The 20,063-nt window shown below is 42.9% G+C and overlaps 1 protein-coding gene across 1 annotated transcript in view; it reads left to right on the forward strand.

The window, feature by feature from the left end:
• Positions 1-17,913, forward strand: part of PPA2 (inorganic pyrophosphatase 2) — a 360,440-nt gene extending 342,527 nt beyond the window's left edge. Inside the window, exons 11-12 of the mRNA XM_085641413.1 lie at positions 16,943-16,985; positions 17,746-17,913. Coding sequence (XP_085497539.1) covers positions 16,943-16,985; positions 17,746-17,774 — 72 coding nt within the window. The 3' untranslated portion in view covers positions 17,775-17,913. The remainder of the gene's footprint in view (positions 1-16,942; positions 16,986-17,745) is intronic.
• The last annotated feature ends 2,150 nt before the right edge of the window (positions 17,914-20,063 follow it).

Below are 20,063 nucleotides of genomic sequence, written 5' to 3' on the forward strand. Positions count from 1 at the left end.
AGAGTTTGAGGGAGAATATCCTGATCTTAGCCCATCCTCATCTTAGCCCATCCTCATATCACGGGAGGGCATTCTGGTAAAGAATAACAAAAAAGAGTATCTTATAGGCCTGGGATTGTACTACAAGATAGCCCAAAGCTATACCATTAAAGCTAATTGGTGCTATTCAAATTGCCTTAGGGATGATAGAAGTTTTCTCGAGAATCGTCTTCTCAAGGAAATGTTAACATTAAGCTGCTCTTTTATTTCACGAATAATTGTCCAAATATTTGAGCAATTGGCAATAAAACAACCCAAAAGCAGCAATGCTATTATAGCCAAATAGTAGGCTTTGGGAATTTCAACTCGGAGTCTGGGTGTTGCTACTCTTTCAGTTTACCAAGAATAAAATAGTTGCTAAATGGTAATGCTTAAGAAGTGCTTAAGAAGACTGGAAATGTCACCTACCAAACACAGCTACCAGAAATAAAATAAAAAATCCATGTTAAATTTGTAAAGAAACAGAAAGGTCATATGCCATGCTAGACAGTTCATCTAATTGAAGTTTTTACAGAAACAGATAGAATAGAAGTAAGATAGAATAGAAGTTAGCACTGACACTAAAAAAGGCTTTTAGACCTCTTTCCAGGATTAATTTCTGTAGATTCCAGTAAGACACACTTACATCACATTCATACAGAACTGGGGAAAAAAATAAAACAGACACCAGAATTTCTAAAGTAAGGAAAACAGCTATAATGGAAGATGTAAAAAAAAGTTATAGCTCGGTGAGGTTCCTAAACCTGATGATACCATTCGATTCCCTACAGATTTCATAAACATGAGCCACATTTCTAAATTTGATGCATACCCTCTGCTACTTATTGATGAGTTGATAGAACAGTTATATGAAGTCAAATACAACACTGCTTTAGACCTTACAAAAGGATATTGGAACATTCCATGAAGACCAAACAATAAAGGAAAACTGCTTCTACACTCCAGATGTTATAAATCAGTTCACAATATTATCTTTTGGTGTACATGGAGCTCCAGCCACCTTCCAAAAACTGTGTAGTTATATGGAAGTTAGAGCTTTCATACGAAGACCGTTTTCTCTTTTGCTAATATCTTGGGTGCCGTTTGATAAATCTTCATGAAACATTCAAACATAAACTTTCATTCACCTCTGCTCTTTCCTGGAAAGTTTTGGGGTGATTCATCAAACGAGGACAGAGAAAAAGTGAGGGGGGGCAAACCACTTTTTTCACCATCCAATTCCCATTGGCAAAATTGGACAACAATACGGTAAAAAGGCTGAACAGAATCACATCAAATTTGGAAGAGCTTTACTGAGAAAGCATGTTTTTTGCAATATGGTGTTTAAATCTGTTCAGCCGTTTAAGAGAAATTAAGTTAAAAAAGAAAGTTGCAATATCTAGTGCCGTGGGACTCTGACAGGAGTCCTGCAGGGACAAAAGAAAACAAGCATTGGCATAGCCAGTAGGTCTCGCCTTTGGGACCTTATAAGTGTTTAGTTATCCAGCACAATATCCTTGGTGCAACAACATCAACTGTTGCATGGCTAAACACTTATAATGTCTCAAAGGCGAGACCTCTTGGCTATGCCAATGCTTGTTTTTTTTAACCTCTGGCACAGTAGTGCCAAATTCCTGCCCATCCTGATGCCATGAATATGAAACGAGTGACCATATAAAATGAGAAAACAGGATGCCCTCAAAACATAGTGCAGTCACACCGGTGTGAACTGTAAAAATAACAAGAACTATCAACGTAAGCGGATTCTGTATACAACAGATACACACCTTAGTGCAGCCAGACTGGCTTACAACCCGGTCTGAAGATTGGTGTACAAGAAAACAATAAAGCACGAATAACGAAGTGCATGCCTGAACAGGAGCACGTGTGATATGCACCAAAACCAATCAGCAAAATGTACCGTTTTGGAAGTACTACTTTTGGTGAGAGAAAATATTTTTTGGGTTTTTTTTTTGTTTTTTTTTTTGTCCTCATGCGCCACCAAGGTTCTATATACGTGATCGATAGGTTAGCAAACAGAGTGCTAGCTCAGTCGGCGACTGGAGGGGACCAAACGGTGAGCGAGAGCCTCGTCCCGTAGCAGTGTAGCTTGACATACCCACGATCGACATAGCGTAACCTTACAGAGGATTTTGAAGATCCACCAAAATACTGAACAAAAGTGTCCAGTCATTACTCATACCCAGACAGAGTATAGATGGCTTAATCATTGGACCTGGGGAAAAAAAACAAAAAAAAAAAAACCCAGACTCTCAATGATCCCATCTCAGGAGGTGCCAAAAAGACCTTTTCTCAGGGTTCCCTATTCTGACCAAGTCAAGCTTGGAGACTTGCAGGGTGGAAGCAAACCATTCTATAACTGAGGGAGGTGAGCAGTCCTTCCACTTCTTGCATATCTCCCTTCTAGCAAGTAATATTGCATAAAAGACTAGCTTTTTCGCCATATTGGGAACCCCCTCTAGGATTCCAAAGATCACTAACTGAGAATCCAATACTATGTTGAAATCGACAGACGTTGACAGAATCTTACAAATAGCATCCCAGAACTGCAACAAAGATGGACACTCGTAAAACATGTGGATGTCCGAGGCAGCCAGGAGGCCACATCTAGCACACTTCACCATGTTCCCTTGAGTAAATTTGGACAAGCGAAGGGGAGAGTAGTATGCTCTATGGATAGTATAAAGGTGGTTCCTGCGCAACCATGCCGGCTTCACGACATCCCACAACATTCTACATGATTTCACCCATACCTCTTGCAGACTGGTATTGCTTATATCTGACCCCCAAAGCTCCTCAGGTAGCTGAAATTCCCCGTCTAACTCCTCCAAAATCAAATTGTACCATAAAGAGATCTCTTTCCTGGCCGGGGGTTTGTCGATCAACATATTTATAAAAGTACTGTAACCGCCTAATGGGGGCTTGCTTCTCTGAGAGGGCTGTGTTATATAAGATCTATACCAACTGGCCATTTGTAGATATTTTAGCCTAGATAGGCCAAAACCAATCTTCTCCCTCAAGCAGTCCCAAGAAAGCAATTCACCCTCAACAAATAGGTCTCCCCAACACTCCAACCCTGCCTCCCTAATGGGTAGTGCAAGCTGATCACACAACCAGGCCGGGGGATCGGGGAGACCCCATAAGGGAGTCCTACCGCTATAATACCCTATTTTGGTGGCTTTTAGAACCTGGGCCCAAGTCCTTGCCATCCCCAGTAGGATCTTCAGCTTAATCTTTTTGAAGTATTTCGGATCTCCAAATTTCAAGAGGAATCCAGACTGACTAACCCCCTCTCCATCTAGCAAGGTCGCATATAATATTCCTACACCAGACTCTAATGGCTTTTTTAACAGCATTCTGGCATGGGAAAGCTGGAACGCCCATGCATACAACTGGATGTCCGGAGCAGCAAAGCCCCCCTTTTCCCTACGCCTCCTTATCTTTTTCCAAGAGATCTTTGGAAGGTGTTTATTCCAAATAAATGTATTGATCTCGGCCTGGAATGTTTTAATAGGGATTGGATCAAAGTGCAGGGGAATAGTACTAAATAGAAAGGAAAGCTTTGGCAGAACCGTCATCTTGACCAGATTAGACCGCCCGAGTAACGACAGAGGGAGACAGGACCAGGACTGAAGTAACTTACGACAGTCCTTGACTATCTTTAAAAAATTGGTCTTGACAATCTGGTCCAAATCCTCAACAATGTCAAGGCCCAGGTATTTTAACTTCTTTCCTGGCTGAATACCGGCAATGCTCGGGTACTGATCCATACTCCAAGTCATCATCTCAGTTTTTGTGGTATTGATCTCATACCCTGATACTTCTCCGAAAGCAGAGGCTAGCTTGAATATTTCTGGGAGAGCCATATGGGCATCGGAGGTATAGATAATGATGTCATCCGCATAGAGGGCCACTTTTCTCTCCCAGCCCCTACACGCAAACTCCTTGATGTTAACATTATCCCTCAGAGTTTGTGCAAACGGTTCGACATACAGGTCAAATAGGAGCGGAGAGAGAGGGCAACCCTGCCTTGTGCCTCTCGAGATGTTAAAGGGATCGGACAAACCTCCGTTCACCAATACACGAGCGCTTGGGTTCTGATATAAAAGGGCAATTGTCCGTCGAAACACTGGTCCCACTCCAAACTTCGCCAGGGCCTCCGACAGATACAACCAATTCACTCTGTCGAAGGCCTTGGCAGCGTCCAGGGTAAGGACCGCCAAGGGCGACAGCTCCAGAACTGCAAGATCTATTGCCCCAATTAGGTCATATGTCAGTTCATGTAACTGGCGCCCCTTGACAAACCCTTTCTGATCGGGATGTAGTATTTTGGGTGCAACAAGAGCTAGTCTATTTGCCAAAATTGAAGCAAATAGTTTATAATCTGCATTCAAAATGGAAATAGGCCTATATGAGCTACATGCCGTTGGTGGTTTCCCTGGTTTTAAAATTACAGTGATAGACGCACTGTCCCAGGATTTAGGGGGGGACCCGCCAGCCAATAGGATGTTATTAAATAGTAGAACCAGGAAAGAGGCAAGTTCCCGCTCAAGCAGCTTATATAGTTCGGCCGGGAGGCCATCTGTACCAGACGCCTTCCCCTTTTTGGCTTCATGTAAGGCCTTGATGACTTCCTCCTCCGAGATTTCACCTACTAATGTTTCGCTCTGCTCAGCAGAAAGTGCTGGAAGGGCAATATTGCTAAGCCAGTCATTGATGGTATTTAAACTAATATTCTTGTCTTCACAGTAAATATTTTGAAAAAAGTCTCTAAAGGCAGATCTAATGTCATCATCGCGGGAGAGCGGGGACCCATTGACTCTAATCACCTCGATGTTATTTCGTACTTGGTCAGTTTTGGTTTTCCAGGCCAATAGTTTCCCCGCTCCTTCTCCATATTGAAAGTGTGCAAGCTTGCTGGCCTCCCACCTTTCTTGAACCCGCTGATTTAAAATCAAGGCTAAATGGCCCTTTGAAGAGAGTAAGCTCTCAGACAGAGAAGAACGGACCGCTGCTGTATTATTATTATCCTCTTCATCTAATTGGGTCTGAATCTTAACAATATTTGCTTCGGCTGACATAACGGCCTCCCTATATTCCTTCCTCCTGAAAGCTGCTTTATTTGTGATAAGCCCTCTCAGAAATGCTTTCAGAGTGTCCCATACTATTCCAATGTCTGCCGAGTCAATATTTGCCCTTAAAAAGAGGCTCACCTCAGACTTAAGATAGAGAACGTCTTCTGAGTGGGAGAGTAAGGAGCGATCGAAGGACCAACTCCTCGCCGGCGCCCTCAATAGCGATATAAGATCCAAAGCTATAGCCGAATGGTCTGACAGGTGGATCGGAAGGTATTTAATGTCTTTAACAAGATCTACTAAAGAATGACTAATTAGTATGAAATCAATTCTAGATTGATGGTTGTATTTGTAATTTTTGTAGGAGACACCCTGTTTTTCCCCTGCCCTTAACCTCCAAATATCTACATATCCAAACTGCTTCATAGCGTTTAACAAAACAGACCTTGATTTAGATGAAATTAGCGATCGACTATTGCAAGATTTATCCAGGGAGGGGTTCAGGACAATATTAGAATCACCCGCAAAAACCACAGGTTCTGGAAAAGTCAAGAGGTGAGATATAATTATCTCCAATGAAGACGGGTCGTCTTGATTGGGACCATAATACCCCACCAAAGTTATCTGGGTACCCAAGATGGAAAGTGCTGCGATTACCCACCTGCCTGCAGGATCGACTTTGAAATCCAATACCCTAGCTCTGAGATATTTTTTAAAAATGATCGATACTCCTCTACAAGTCAAGGATTGCGATGTAGAAATTGCAAAGTCGATCCACTTATTACTTTTGACTACTGCGTCCATTTCATCCTGAGTCAAGTGCGTCTCCTGTAATAAAATGACCTGTGCCTCTGAGTCTCTAAGATATTGCAGTATTTTCCTAGCCCTGGGTTTAGTACGCAGACCATTCACATTCCACGATAATATCTTTAAATTAGCCAAAGCCATGATGTTAAATAGCTAACCCTAAGAATACAAAGCCTCACGTAGGTGCCCATATTTATCTGAGCTAACTTTATGGCAGACAACCACATATCCAAAGCAAGAAATAATAGAACACTAAGATGGCGCAAGAGGAAATTTTTAATCGTTTTACCCCGTGACCCTCCCAACCCCCAACCCCACACCCCCTCCACCCCCCCCTGGAGAACCCGTGGTGTATCTAACCGGATCAAATCCAGCAGATGGCACCCCCAACACAAGCTCCCATGTTTCACACCCACCCCCGAACTGTGTTACAATCAAAAAAAAAAAAAAAAAAAAAGTTTGGAGTAACCGTTTATGTAAGCGGAAGGTGGTTAGGAAAGTAGTTGGGAGAATACGCAAAGAAATTTCTTCTCCACCCTCTTTTTTTTTTTCCTGTTATCTGTTGATTGTTATTTATTATTTTTCTTTTTTTAGTTATTGCTGTAAAAAATTTTTTTTTTCTTTTTTTCTTTCCTTTTTTTTTTTTTTTTTACTTTCCCCTCCTTCCTTCCTTCCTTCCTTCCTTCCTTCCTTATCATTCAACTCCCCTTCTCGAATAACGACATTCAAATGAGTGAACCTAGCCTTCAAAAATCAAATCCTTCCTCAATACTAACTTAACCCGTTGTCTTATTGCCTAGCTCTGAGAGGAGCTCGTCAGCTGCTTGCACTGTACTTATGTTAGACATTTTGTTGTTAAACATCACCCTCAAGACAGCAGGGAAAACCAACTGGGCGGCGGCTCCCAACTTTCTGAAAGCCTCAAGGCGCCTTCCAAACTCCCACTGTTTTTCTAACGTGGCCCTGGATAAATCTGATCTAATAAGGAAAGTAAATCCCTTTCCAGGCAGTGATTTTTGCTTCAGGGCCAAATTAAGAATCTGCTCTTTAAAGGCATAGGTATGGAAGTTGACGAGGATTTTGCGAGGCTTAGCTCTTTGCAGGTTACGCCTAAATGGGTCCCTATGGACCCTTTGAATGTCAACGGCCAGTTCTTCTGCTGTCTGATCTAGAGCCAGTGACTCCTTCAATAGCTGCACCACATAGGTTTTAACATCCGAGCCCTCAGAGCCCTCTGGTACATTGAGTATACGAATATTAGATCTTCTGGCATTGTTCTCTAAAACTTCCATCCTGTCTAATAGGGTCTGGTCGACCTTCCGCAACTTGACAATTTCCTCCTCAGCCTTATCGAGGTGCGTGGACAACGCAGTGACTGTGTCTTCTAACTCTCCAGTCCTGGAAGTTAAACCATCGATCTTTTTGTCTAGGGACTCACAATAGGTGCGAATATCCATCTGGTTAGCGGAGGATTCCCTTTTTGATATCTTGGGAGAGGGAAGAAAACATTGCTAGTAAGGAGGCAGTGGAAACTGAACCCTCAATCTCATGATGACAAGCGGAGGCTTGTTGTTGTGCAAAATGTGGAGGAACAGCCAACCCTGCTCCAATTATGTCAACAGACTCCAGTTCTGCACTGCCCCCCTGGCCTTCATATGCTAACGGTGCAGTCAAGCCTCCAGGCAAGGGATCGCCCCTAGATATAACTAACTCCCCCATAGGTGAGAGGTTCACAGAAGCAGGCAGTGCCACTGAGTTGCCTCCTATGGGGGGACAAGGGGCAGAACAGGGGACAGGAGAGGGAGGGAAGGTGGGGGCAGAAGTACAATCCAAAGCTGAGAGATGCGGATCCATGACATCCGGAATAATAGGAACGCTAGAAACAGGCATTCTCCCCTCCCCTGAGTCCGTAATTGACAGAGAGGCAGACATATCTTGAGCGTCTTGTAAACAAAGTACCTGGGGTATTGCTTTGAAGTAAGAACGCAGGGACGGTGTTATTTTATTACCCAACTCTGTGCTCAAATCCCTTTTAATTCTCACCTTACGTCTGGCTCCGTCTGCGCTAATGCCCTTTGCTTTCACTTCTGTAGACAAGTAAGAAGAAGCTTTCTTACCTTTAAGAAGGCCTCCCACCAGCCTGACCTGGGTTACCTCGGGTGGAGTATGGCAAGTGGACTCCTTCTCCGAACCTCTGCCTTTTCTACGACCCCCTCTGCCTTTGTTTTTGGGTTTGAGGGGCCTTAAATGCGGCTGCAAGACCTCCTCCTCAGACTTCTCCGAAGGCTCCTCCAAGCAGATTTCCGTTTGCCTTGTGCCCATAGGGCACTGATCTGCCTCTTGACCTTCCACTGCCCCCCGTAGATCAAGCCCAAATTTAACTGCTTGGGGGTTGACTAGCACATTGCATATAGTAAGCGCTCGACAGCGTGCTTTCCTCCCGCGTCGCAGCTCCAGGGCGGCAACAGACCAAAGCCAGAGACCGGCCGATACTCCGTGATGTAATCCTTCGTCCTGCAGGCTTGATTCAGGACCAATAGGGCGTACAACTTCCCAGCCACCTCCGCCTCCACCTCTGCTGCTGAAGCCGCCTGATTTGCCGCCCAACGCTCCCGTCATTGAGGACGGACAAACTAGCAAAACAGCCGCGTATGTCTGAGAAAAAAAAAAAAAAATCGCCGCTTTCCCTTTCCCTTCGGTTTTGTTCGTTTCGTTTCTTTCCTCAAAAAAAGCCAAAAACCTGGGCTAAAGGGATCTTTTTCGAGGTGCAGGGAGAGTCTCAGGTCGCTAAGTTACTCATTCCCTTGGATTGCAGGGGTCAGGTGCCGAACAACGGGAGCTTGGTCGCGGAGCTCCGCAGCGAGTCAGCCGACTGCCGCCATGTTCTCCCGAGAAAATATTTTTTGTAAAATCTGAATTAGTTAAACTCGAGCGAGAACTTGCAGGCTGAACAAATCATACTGACAGATGTTTTGTTAACATGTCTTGTCTGTAATCCTACCACCAAGTGTAACATACTTTGCAACAGCAGCATTCTTATGTTAAAAACTAAAGACTTCCGAAAAAGGTAAACATGACAGTAGCATTTAAAAACAAAACTTAAATCCTTCACTCTGCTCTACTTATCTTAATGAGCAAGAAGATTGTATTTATAACCAACTCACTTCAGCACATTCTGACAGCACGCACGCATTTTAATGCTTTCTACCAAAGACTTGAAGGACACGAGATAGCTAGATGGAACAAGGGGCATAAGAGAAAGAGAGCAACGCGGGCGGTTAGATGTTTGTAGGGTGACCAGATTTTAACAAGTTAAACACAAGCACGCGCGCCTCGTGCTTAAAGTTAAACAAGAAGCGCCAGCAAAAAGTGAGTGGCCGGGAGAGAAGCGCGTGCTTGGGAGAGCAGTCTGCTTATTTTCAAAGCACATACTCATGCTTGTGGTGCGCAGCTGCGCACTCCCGCAAGCCGTATGCCGCCACATTCACGAGTATGTGCTTTGAAAAAGAGCTGCACGACGGCTAAAGGTCTCTTATGCAACGCATGTGTGCTGCATAGGCGAGACCTAAAAAAGAGCATTTCGACACGCTGGTCCAGTGTGAACAAGAACGCTGTTTGGAGAAATGTTGCAGCCGCCAATTCAGGACTCTGTCCCCAAGTTCTGAAAAATAAATGAAAACCACATAGAAAGGGTAAAGATACCCTGACCCCCTAGCCCTTGTGGGTAGTTCCAGAGAGGCCCCCTAAAGTGCCAAGATTTAAAAATATATACTTATTGTTTATATACAGAGTGGCAGTAGTCCTTCTGTAGTTATAGTTAGGATTCTGAGAAATAAGAATTCCTCAGGTTTTTGATGGGTAATAACTTTGCTCCCGTTTGATGACCCTCCAAGAATGTTTGCAGACATATTCCTTTTTTCTACATTGGCAGATGATGCAAAGTTTTGTGGTAATTTGTTAAGAGGGGCAAAGAAAAAAGGAGGGGGGGGTCCCAAAACATGTTTTTCCACCAATGCATTGTTCTCTGCCGTAGCGTTAAAATGACTGAACGGAGTTTAATGAAATCTGGCATGTATCTACATTATGGTGTGTAAAGGATCCTTTTCGGTATTTTAAGTGAATTGGTTCAATAGATAAGTTATAACTTATAAGGCACTGAAACGTAGTGATCTATTGGGCCACAGTAATTTTGAGGTATACCACGTTACATGCCGATGGCAAGGTAGTATATGATAGGTTAATGGCTGCCTTTTCGAACGTAAAAGGCAGCCATGTTGTCTTCACCACACTTTCGCTGTGTTATGGGTTAGGGCCTTAGATAAAGGTAAGTAGTAGGTTTTAATTGTTTCCCTACCTATTACCACTTTATTAAATTGGCAATAAGTTGGGAATATTATTTATATTGTTCTATATATTTTTTAAAAAGGTAATGGAGTACTGCAATGCTAGCTAGGAAGTACCACGGTACTTAAAAAAAACCCATTAAATCTATAAAAAAATGTGTTATCTAATTTTTTTTTTTTATTTACGGAGTTCCCCTTTACTACCTAGAAAGTACTGTGCTACTTACAGTTGAATACAAAATTGTAAATAAATTAAAAATACACTGTACTGCGCTATATTTCACACATATAGTGTACTGCAGTTTTTTTTTTTTATTTAACGTTTTTCCCATAACTACTGCAGTACTTTCTAGGTACTAGTGCAGTACCCCATAAATGTCTTTAAAATACTTTTAGTAATAAAACTACTTTTCCTTACCTTTACATATTTACCTAAACTGCTTCATTCCTTCCTATGCACGTATACAGTAGTACACTAAATTTACACTTAAAACAAAGAACGCAGACTAAGGTGCTCATTGTGATGTGGGGCTGAAAGCCACCGTCTTGGATTTGGGACAAACCGGCTTGCGGTTTCGACCTCCGGATTACGATGCAACCGAACACAGTTCGGTCGGATTCCCATTATTTCCTATGGGAGCTTCTGTTACGACCGAGAACTGGCCGTAACACAGGCTCCTATGGGGAAATAGCGTATTAGTGGAAAACCCTGCACCCAGTTGCAGGTACCCCACACAGTGCACGGTTTTACAGGAGGGGTACCTTAGGTACCCCCTCGGCCAGCAACCATAGTCCTCGCGGGCCAGGGGGCCCAAGTCCCTTTCCGACAGCCTTTCCATGTCGGACAGACTGACACGAAAAGGCTGTTGGAAAGTGACATCGTAATCCCAACGGCAGAAATGCCATCCATAGGGGGCTCTGGTGCGGTTCCGACCGCTCGGAATACTCCTCGAATTGGTCGGAACAGAGTCAGAATGACCAGGAAGTTTATATTCCGACCGCGAACATCGTAATCGGGCGGTCACACTGTAAACCGTCCGATTAGTCAGAAGGGCTCCAACGCGGTTGCAAAAATGCCTACTGTCGGGCGGAGGCTTTCCTTCCAACATCGTAATGAGCCCCTTAGTGTATTCTAAACAAGATGACCACTTTGTAATTGTATAAGGGCTTACATTACCCAATCGCATACTGTTATCTAATTACAATGTACTGCGGTAAACCCTGAAGTTACAGTGGTATACTGCGGCACAATATATAACTACTTTTTGTGGCCTTATAACTTTAATACTAATGAACCAATTTAGATCCACTACCAAAAAGAACCCTTTACACCCTATAACTGATATTCCTACAAAATGTAATCTACTTCTGCCCAGCCATTTTTTCGCTAGGTCTCTTTAAACTTCACTCAATGGCTTAACTCGAAACTCCACTCCACTGTACGACACGCCACTTTCACCCTGACACCGTATCACACACCATGTCACTCCACTCTATGGCACTCCACTCTATGCTACTCCACGTTACGCCACTCTATACAACTCCACTTTATTGTATTCTAATCAACTCTATTCTATTCCACGGTACTTCACTCTACCGTATGTCACTCCACTGTACACCACACCGCTCTACACCCGCCACTCCACTCTATGCCACTCCACTCTACACGCCAGTCTACTCTACGGTACCCCAGTTCACTCTGTTCCACTCCACTATACCCAACTCTACTGTTCGCCACTCCACTCCCCTGTAGAGGTGTACTACAGGGGACTTCTAATAATAAAACACTAACATTTTATAACCAAAAAAACACTGAAATAAACTAATCCTTTATAACTAAGTAACATGCGAAAATATTACTTGTACTGCTATAAAGCACTGCTTATGACCACACAAATTATGTCATTGATAACGTTGTGAATCTAAAGCGGTACAAGTTATACTTTTGTCAGTCACTTATAACTGATGAATTTGTGGGTTTTTTTATGTTTTAAATTATTTGAAGACCTAACTATAACTGCACATTAACATTTGTGTTTTTTCAGTGAATATAGATATCAAGATACAAGCATGTGAAGTTAAGTTTAGCAGATCTATTCTTGAAACTTGACATTGTGGCTGCAATATTTTTGCAGCACAATATTTAAGTCATATGGGCATTATGTACGAAACGGTTTTCCCCATTGTGTGTCTATTGAGAAATGTGTTGCTGTATGTGGGCCTATTTTTTGGTAGTACACCATTTGAATACTTGGCATTGTTGGATTCAAATGCACTAATGCAGTCAAACTAATCAGTGCAGTACAAAACAGTTTCTGGTAATAATACTCCTTTGATACACTGTTACTTTTCGTTCACATAAGCTAAAACAATAAAGTATTTCCTCTCGCTAGTAAATGAAAGATAAATAATAATAATCATAGCCACTGTTGTCTAATAGTTGAAGAATGCCAGTTGATCCACTTATTGATGTACTTGAATATGTAGGGAATATCTCATAAGAAATAACGCAGTGGAGTATAGTAAATCGAAATATGGAATGTCGCAGCAGCCCTGAAGGAACAGAGCAGAAAGGGCATGTTGTTGCCAGCTCACCAAGAATTTTACATTCCTTCCAAATGAGTCCCTCGAAATGTGTAATAAATAATACCAGAAAGATAAACTATAATGCACTGCCCAAAAGCACAATTTTCCAAACCAAAATGACCGCCACACTGTTATCAGGCACATGCTTTAACCGTAGTAACCCACTTCAATGTGGCTTCCTTTCAACAAAGTGATGTGTTGCTGTGGCAACTCTGAACACTAAGGACAGAGTGTTGAAACTTTTTAGACACTCACCACTAGTCACAAATCCGGGTTTAATCCATTGTTATTTTGCTTGCCACGTCGCACCAGTTTGGACCCAGCCATATGCAAAGTAGTCTTGACCCTTCTCTTCATGGGAACAATCCAGCCCGAACTGCCAAGCCAGGTCCTCCCTGGATTTAAAACAAGCATCTCGGGACAGGTTTCGAGCTATCGCCCTCATCAGCCAGGCTGGTTTGAATCCAGTGCAAAAAGAAGAACAGATAATGGACTAAATGCTGAATAAATCAAACATAGACCCCAGTCACAGATCTGGGTTAAATCCATTGTTTTTTTGCATGCACGTCATTCCAGTATAGATCCAGCCATATGCAAATCAGTCTTGACTGCCAGGCCAGGTCCTCCCTGGACCAGAAACAAGCATCCTGGGACCGGTTTCGGGATTTCACCCCTCATCAGCTAGGCTAGCTTGAATCTGATGGCGTAGCGAGCACAGGACCCACGTCTGGGCATACCCTTCCCACTTAGGGCGACAAATGCAAAAATAACAGATGATTGACGGAATGCTGAATCAATCAAACATTCACCCCTAGTCACAGATGTGGGTTAAATCCATCTTTTTTTGCACGCCACGTCATTCCAGTAGCGCAGTGAGTAGGGACCCACATCTGGGCATAACCTTAGCCACTTGGGGCACACACAGCAACATCACAAGATAAAATGATGGACGGAGTGTTGAAACACTCACTCATAATCTGCCTTATCGACCTAGAAAAGATGTAGGAGACATCATGACCTACTAGGAGCTATTGACTCAGCTCTCCCCAGCTTTTATCAATAGGTGCTGTGGAGGTAGGGAAATGGCACTATAGTGCAAGATTATCCCTAACAGCAGTCTGATGTCCGGGGAATACAGTGTCACAAGTCACACTCGCAAGCACTGCTGCAAGGAACCCTGTGTGGTTCTCAATTTGTTGCTCACGTCTTTCCACCACTGTTCATGCTCATCACCACTACTCGGTTAAAGATGAAGATGCCATCATATAAGACGAGAACACTTATTTATTCAAAATGTGCAAGAGGTTCTATCCTGAACGAACTTTGTCCTTAATGCCACTGTTTCATACTGCCACACTCCACTCTTAATTGTCCCATTCTCATTTCATTCGTGCCCGATAATCAAATTCTCATTTTACTCATGTGTGCAGAAACGTTCCTGTTCCATTCTACACACATGCACATCAACATTCACCTTTCCATTCATACTTGGAGACATTCAAGAACAACATGGCACATTGAGTGTTATCCTGTCCATCAACTAATCTAAATAGGTGCAGCTTTTGATTGTCACACAAGGTATGTTTATTAACTTAACAGTTTATCGATGAAACTTCTTAGTTGTGACACAGGGTAAAGATGTGTCAGACTTTGTGTTTGGAAGTGGTGTTAGTTCAATGGGATATCATAGTAGTAAATGTAGCTATTATCACTGAGGCAAGGTACATCCGGTAATAACCCACTTTCCATATCACAATGGGAACTGACTGTATATCGGCAGCAGGACTGGATTTACTTAAAGAAGCAGCCATTTTTTAGCCGACTTTGACACCTCTGTGTTGCTTGTCTATATGTAGGTTTAACATGCTCCAAAATTGCAATCTGAGGAACATTTTCCACTACACTTTACTGAAGGCCCAGTCTAACGATCTTTAAAACAGCACAGTGATCCTTCTTGATGTCTCTTATCCAGCTGGCCTTCTACAAGAAGAAACATGGGGCATCTACTTACCCCGACTGTGTCAGCTGGAAGTGTTTCGATGGGAATGGACCGTACAACACAAAATACTCCTGGAGTGAACAGTCTGAGTAGGCATCTTTATTTGTCAGAAGGGTTAGAATTTCTCAAGGAAGTCCTAATTCCTTCCTTGAGGCTTGAACCATACACCACAAGACACTTTTGCCACTCCCCTTTACCCCAGATGCTAGCAGCTCACCTCTCATATCGTCAAGGTGCCTGGATTTCGAGGGACGCCTGATGTTGGACCGGAAGGAAGCGGTCTTTTATGCTTTTTCTCCAACTCTTCTGATTCCTTGGGTCCCCAGAAGATCAGTTAGAGCCCAATGGGCTCGTTCACCATGGTGACTCTGGCTTGACCATGCCAAGGCTGCGTCTTTAGCCTGCTTGATTTTCAGATGTACCACATTTGCCTTCCCCAATGGGTAATCTTCCTGTCTGTAGTTAGGATCCTAACTAATCTAGGATCCTTCACATAACACTTTGCTCAGCTTTAGTGCTCTGTTCCTGAGGACCTAACCTTGAACTTTCAACTTGAATATCAAGGACTCCTTGTACGAACAAATGGCAGTAATGTTGTCACGACTCTAGAGAGCAATATCAACCTGCTCACTGGATGTGGTTATGTCTTTCTCAAGTCACCTGCTTGAGAAGGTGTGCAGGTGAATAGATGCAGACTTTACCTGAAAGCCATTGGAACCTTCCAAAACTTTGCTTGAGGAGTTCTTGGCCATGGCCAGTGACACCGGTAGGACATTTGATGGGCCTATAAGTATCAGTTCCCTTTGTTCAAACCTCAACCTAGTCCAGACCAGGTTTATGCATAAGACATTTAAGCCTCGAGCCTCATGTTGACTTCTTATATGGAATTCTTCTGTGTTCTGGTGGCCATAATATCAGCCAGGTGCATTCATGAGGTGCAAGCCCCCTGTGACTTGATCATTTTCACTGTTCTCCAAAAGGTATAGATGGTTATGAGGAGCTATCCAACCTTTGTTCCAAAGGTACTGTCAGTGTTTCATTTGGGCAAGGAAATATTTTCATGGCCAGAGGGGCGCACCCACTTGATGGGGCAGCACCCATTAGTAACCAGAGCATCCTTATTTAGGGGTTTATTAGCACTACAATCTCCTAACTATGATAGTCCAGTAACCCTACTTCATGAGGAGACGGTTCAAAGAGTACGATATGCACCAGTCCAGTTCCACACAATAGAGTACAACCCCAATGGTCTTGATCACAATTGACGAAACCTAGTGCTGATCTTGCTGGTGAAATTTGGATCTGCAAGTACAGCTTAAAGTCTTTAGTGGTTTACTCAGTAATAGGGTGGAATATGTCAAGTGTCTCAACAACTCCATACCGTTAGACCGACATTCTATTCCCGCCTCGGATATGGAAGCGTGCGACACATGTAGTTGATAAAAAACACATAGGGCCATACTTGCAAGATAGAGTCACTGCTCAGGTTTATAGGTGAGTCTAGGATTGTTGCTGTTTTGGTCCTGGTCATCTTGGGTTGTCAATCATTTGAGCTTCTGGGCGACTTTCCTCAATTGGTTCTTCCACTTAGAATGGATTAGTTAGGTCTTTGTTCTAGTCTTCTTGTTTAGTGGAAGCTTTATCATTGCACGGCAATCCTGCTTCTCATCTTCCAGGCAGATCCCAGTAGCTTTTAGTGATCCAAGACTTGAAAGGGGGTGGGGTGGAGGAATTAGGGTGGTTTCAGCAACAGAGTGATGATAATGGCCAAACACATTGACTCACCTGGTGCGGTAGAGCTTCTATGCTTCAAGTGAAGAGAGGGCCATATTTGATCTCAGCCTGGGGTCTTTCGCAGGAAGCCAGTGGCTGATATAAACGTGTGCCATTATCATATTTGAACCCCTGACTCTTGCTCAGCAGATCAGAAACTTTTTTCTCTTATCAGGGAGAATGGATTTGACCAGCATTGAATGGCAGGTTGCATGCTTGCTCTTTCGCCACTGTTGCTGGTTTTCTATATTTTAAGACAAGTAGCCAAGCCTTTCCATGATAACATCAAGGCTAATGCATTTTTTTCTGACTGTTTGCAGGCACCACCTCCATCGACGGCCACTGACCCTGCCCCACCAGAAGGTATGGCATGTAAAGGACTGAATTATATTTAACAGTGGTTGATTATGAAGGCTTTTGGGTGCATAATATGTATTGCACAAAGCTGTTTCTGTGTGAAGTCGTGTAATGTATATATTTCTTTTAATCCAATGATGTAAAACTTTTGATTTATGCTTTCCCCCTTTTTTAAATTAAGTACATTCTCTCCATACAACTCTAGCAGCTAAACTAGTGGCAAACTCGGTTAGCACGATTTGTTCATTTTCCATTTTCCAAGAAAAATTCTATGAAGACTGGATCGTTTTGTACTGCGCGAAGTTAAAAAAAAAATCTCTTTAATGTTTGACTGATTCGTGCAAGATAGGGAAAAAGAAAGACCTGTTCATGCAGCCAGATGTTTTGGATTTTTGTTTGCGTCATAGCAGTGAGCGGCTGGGTCGTGCAGCTGAGACCTACAAAAACTTCATGGGAAAGCGAGCTGCACGCCTTATATGGCCTCACCGTAGTACGGCTGCCGCCAGGACACTTTCGAGTATTTATTTGCTGGGCAATCACGGGCAGGCCTCGCGCAGCTAGGACAGGAAATGCTTTGTTTTGTAAAATTGTAGGTGAAGAGAGAACAGGGGGCTTCGTGAGGGTGGGGAGCGGGGCCAACAAGCAGGTACAGTTCGCTACTTTCCATAATAAAACATGAAGAATTGCCTTTTAATGTAGGCTGCATTATCTGATATTGTGAAAATGGTCATCCTGATATATACTTTATTTTTCTGTCTTGTTTTAGTGGAAGTGTGGCATTTTCTTAACAAGTGACCATTGGTTGGTACGAACCAGGATCATAGGTGGCCTACGTGATCACCACACAAGACACAGAAACTGATGATTGTTTTCTTGTTTAACTCTGTAATCCGCGACTTTCTGTCATGTAAATAAACCATTCACTTTTACCATTTCCTTTTTTGTAGCGTGTTTCTTTGAATGCAGAATAGAAATGAACACGTGTAAAAACACTCACGCCACTAAAAAGCTCCCCACTGATCCTTCGAAACAATAACAGCTAAAGTTAAAGATACTTCTCCCTGCACTTTTGACTCACAGTTCCCTCCCTCTAATCGATAGCAAACTTTATTTAATTTTTACACTTTAATTTTAAATTTTACACTAGTGTGGCATTAAACAGGCAGTTTCCAACCTTACATTGGCTGTGATGGCTTGTGAGAGAGATTAAGGAGCTGTTCCATCAAAGGTCACCAAGGGACGTCGATTCACCAAAAAGCCACGGGTAGAGGAAGTGACATCACATACACTTTGACCAGAATGACGTCACAGGAAATAACATTATACCCCAATGTCTTCCCAGTCCAAGGAGCAGGACTGGCATGGAAAAATATTGATAGTAGGTCCTACTACATACATTGTGTCCGGCATTTGTAATGAAGTGAGGACCCAAGACTTATCTCTTTCTCTAGACCAGTGCCTTGAGCTACATATAAGTTTATTTTCCTCTTTTTAAAAATTGTTTCTGTTCAATGTTATCTCAAATAAATCATTACAAAATAGCCACTCATGCGCCTGCATGGATTGGTGGCCACTTCAATGTTTTTATCTTTTTTGTACTTTAATTATTTGTTTTCATATTACAAAAATCATGTGAAAATTTAAACCTGCACATGGAAAATATACACCTGTCCATATGTGTGTGTGTGTTTAGTCAGCTATTTTTAACTGCTTTTGTGATAACGTTTTACAAAAACAATTAATGAAGAACACAAGCAATGGTAACAGCAAACGATCAGCTGTCAAAGCTATACGGATTAGCCTTATTTTATTAATATATTTGTTTAATCAATGGGAGCCAGGGCTACAAATAAGGGCTGTTGTTCCTCCATGGCCATGTAAATTGAAGATTTACAATTAGCAGGAGGCACAGGCCTGGAGAAGGAGATCAGCTAGATGTCATCACTGCATAATATCAGGTAAGATAGAGACCTTGCATTGCATGTGTAAGTTAAAGCATCAGATACCTGAAATGAGGGTGGTGTTATGATGCCAGCAGGATAACATTTTCATTCATTAGAGCCAGCATCACATGCACTTAAGATTGTTTTTATTCCCCAACATAAATGCATTCTAGAGTGTGAAGCACATTGTATTAAATTAATATTTCCAAGATAGAGTGTATCATCAGAAAGTAAGCAGGACTCATCCGAGCTCCTTTTTGCGTCCGCTCTTCTAAAGTCCCAGGCTGGAGACCCTAAACCCAAGGAGCGGGCTATCGCCCTCACTATCTTGAATCTCTCCAAGGCAGAGTCTACTTTATCACCAGAGATGAGCCATCAAAACATATGTCCATTATGCTAGTATGGACTTCACCTGAAAAGCCCATGGAGCAAAGCCAGGAATTTTTCCTCAAACCTATGTAAGAGCCCCTGGCTCCCACCACAGCGTCCAGGCCACCCTGAGTATTTGCCTGAAGGCATCTAGACCATCCTTGACCACCTCTGTGAAATACATTTTTAGATTGTCAAGCAGACTCAGTACCACCATATTTATCATAGTGCATGCATTTAATTGGATGGAGGGCAACTGGCATTCACTGACTAATGAATTCGAAGATAATCTGGGGCCATGAAGCCAAGCAGTATTTTGCCGAACATTGTCGGATATCATAAAAAGGCTGCTCCCGCTTGGAATTGGGGACTCAGACCTGTTCCCGCGACAGGTTCTCATTGCACTACAAGTCTTCAGGTACATCCAAATCGAAGAAAAAAAAACAAGTCAAAGCGGGCCTTGTCCTAACCTCCCTGCTCTCCTTCGGAGAAGTCACAAGGATGTCAAGTTGCCCAGCAATTTAGTCCCCTGGTGTGGAACCAATACTTACTCCAATGCACCCTGAGTTCCCTGGATCATCGGAAAAAACTGCAACAAATCGGGGCATTTAATTAGGTCATGCTTTGCATCTTCGGCACCTTATATGCTCCATCTGGTGCTCCTTTGGGCCCCACGGATCTGCAAAGGCCTCCATCTGGGTTACTGCCAGTGGGTCTGCCCTTGGTACCAGCTCTGATTTCTTTTTTTTTTTTTTTTTACTTTTTTTTTTTT

Source organism: Triturus cristatus, chromosome 2_2 (genome assembly GCF_964204655.1).
Source record: "Triturus cristatus chromosome 2_2, aTriCri1.1, whole genome shotgun sequence".
Taxonomy (NCBI): Eukaryota; Metazoa; Chordata; class Amphibia; order Caudata; family Salamandridae; genus Triturus; species Triturus cristatus.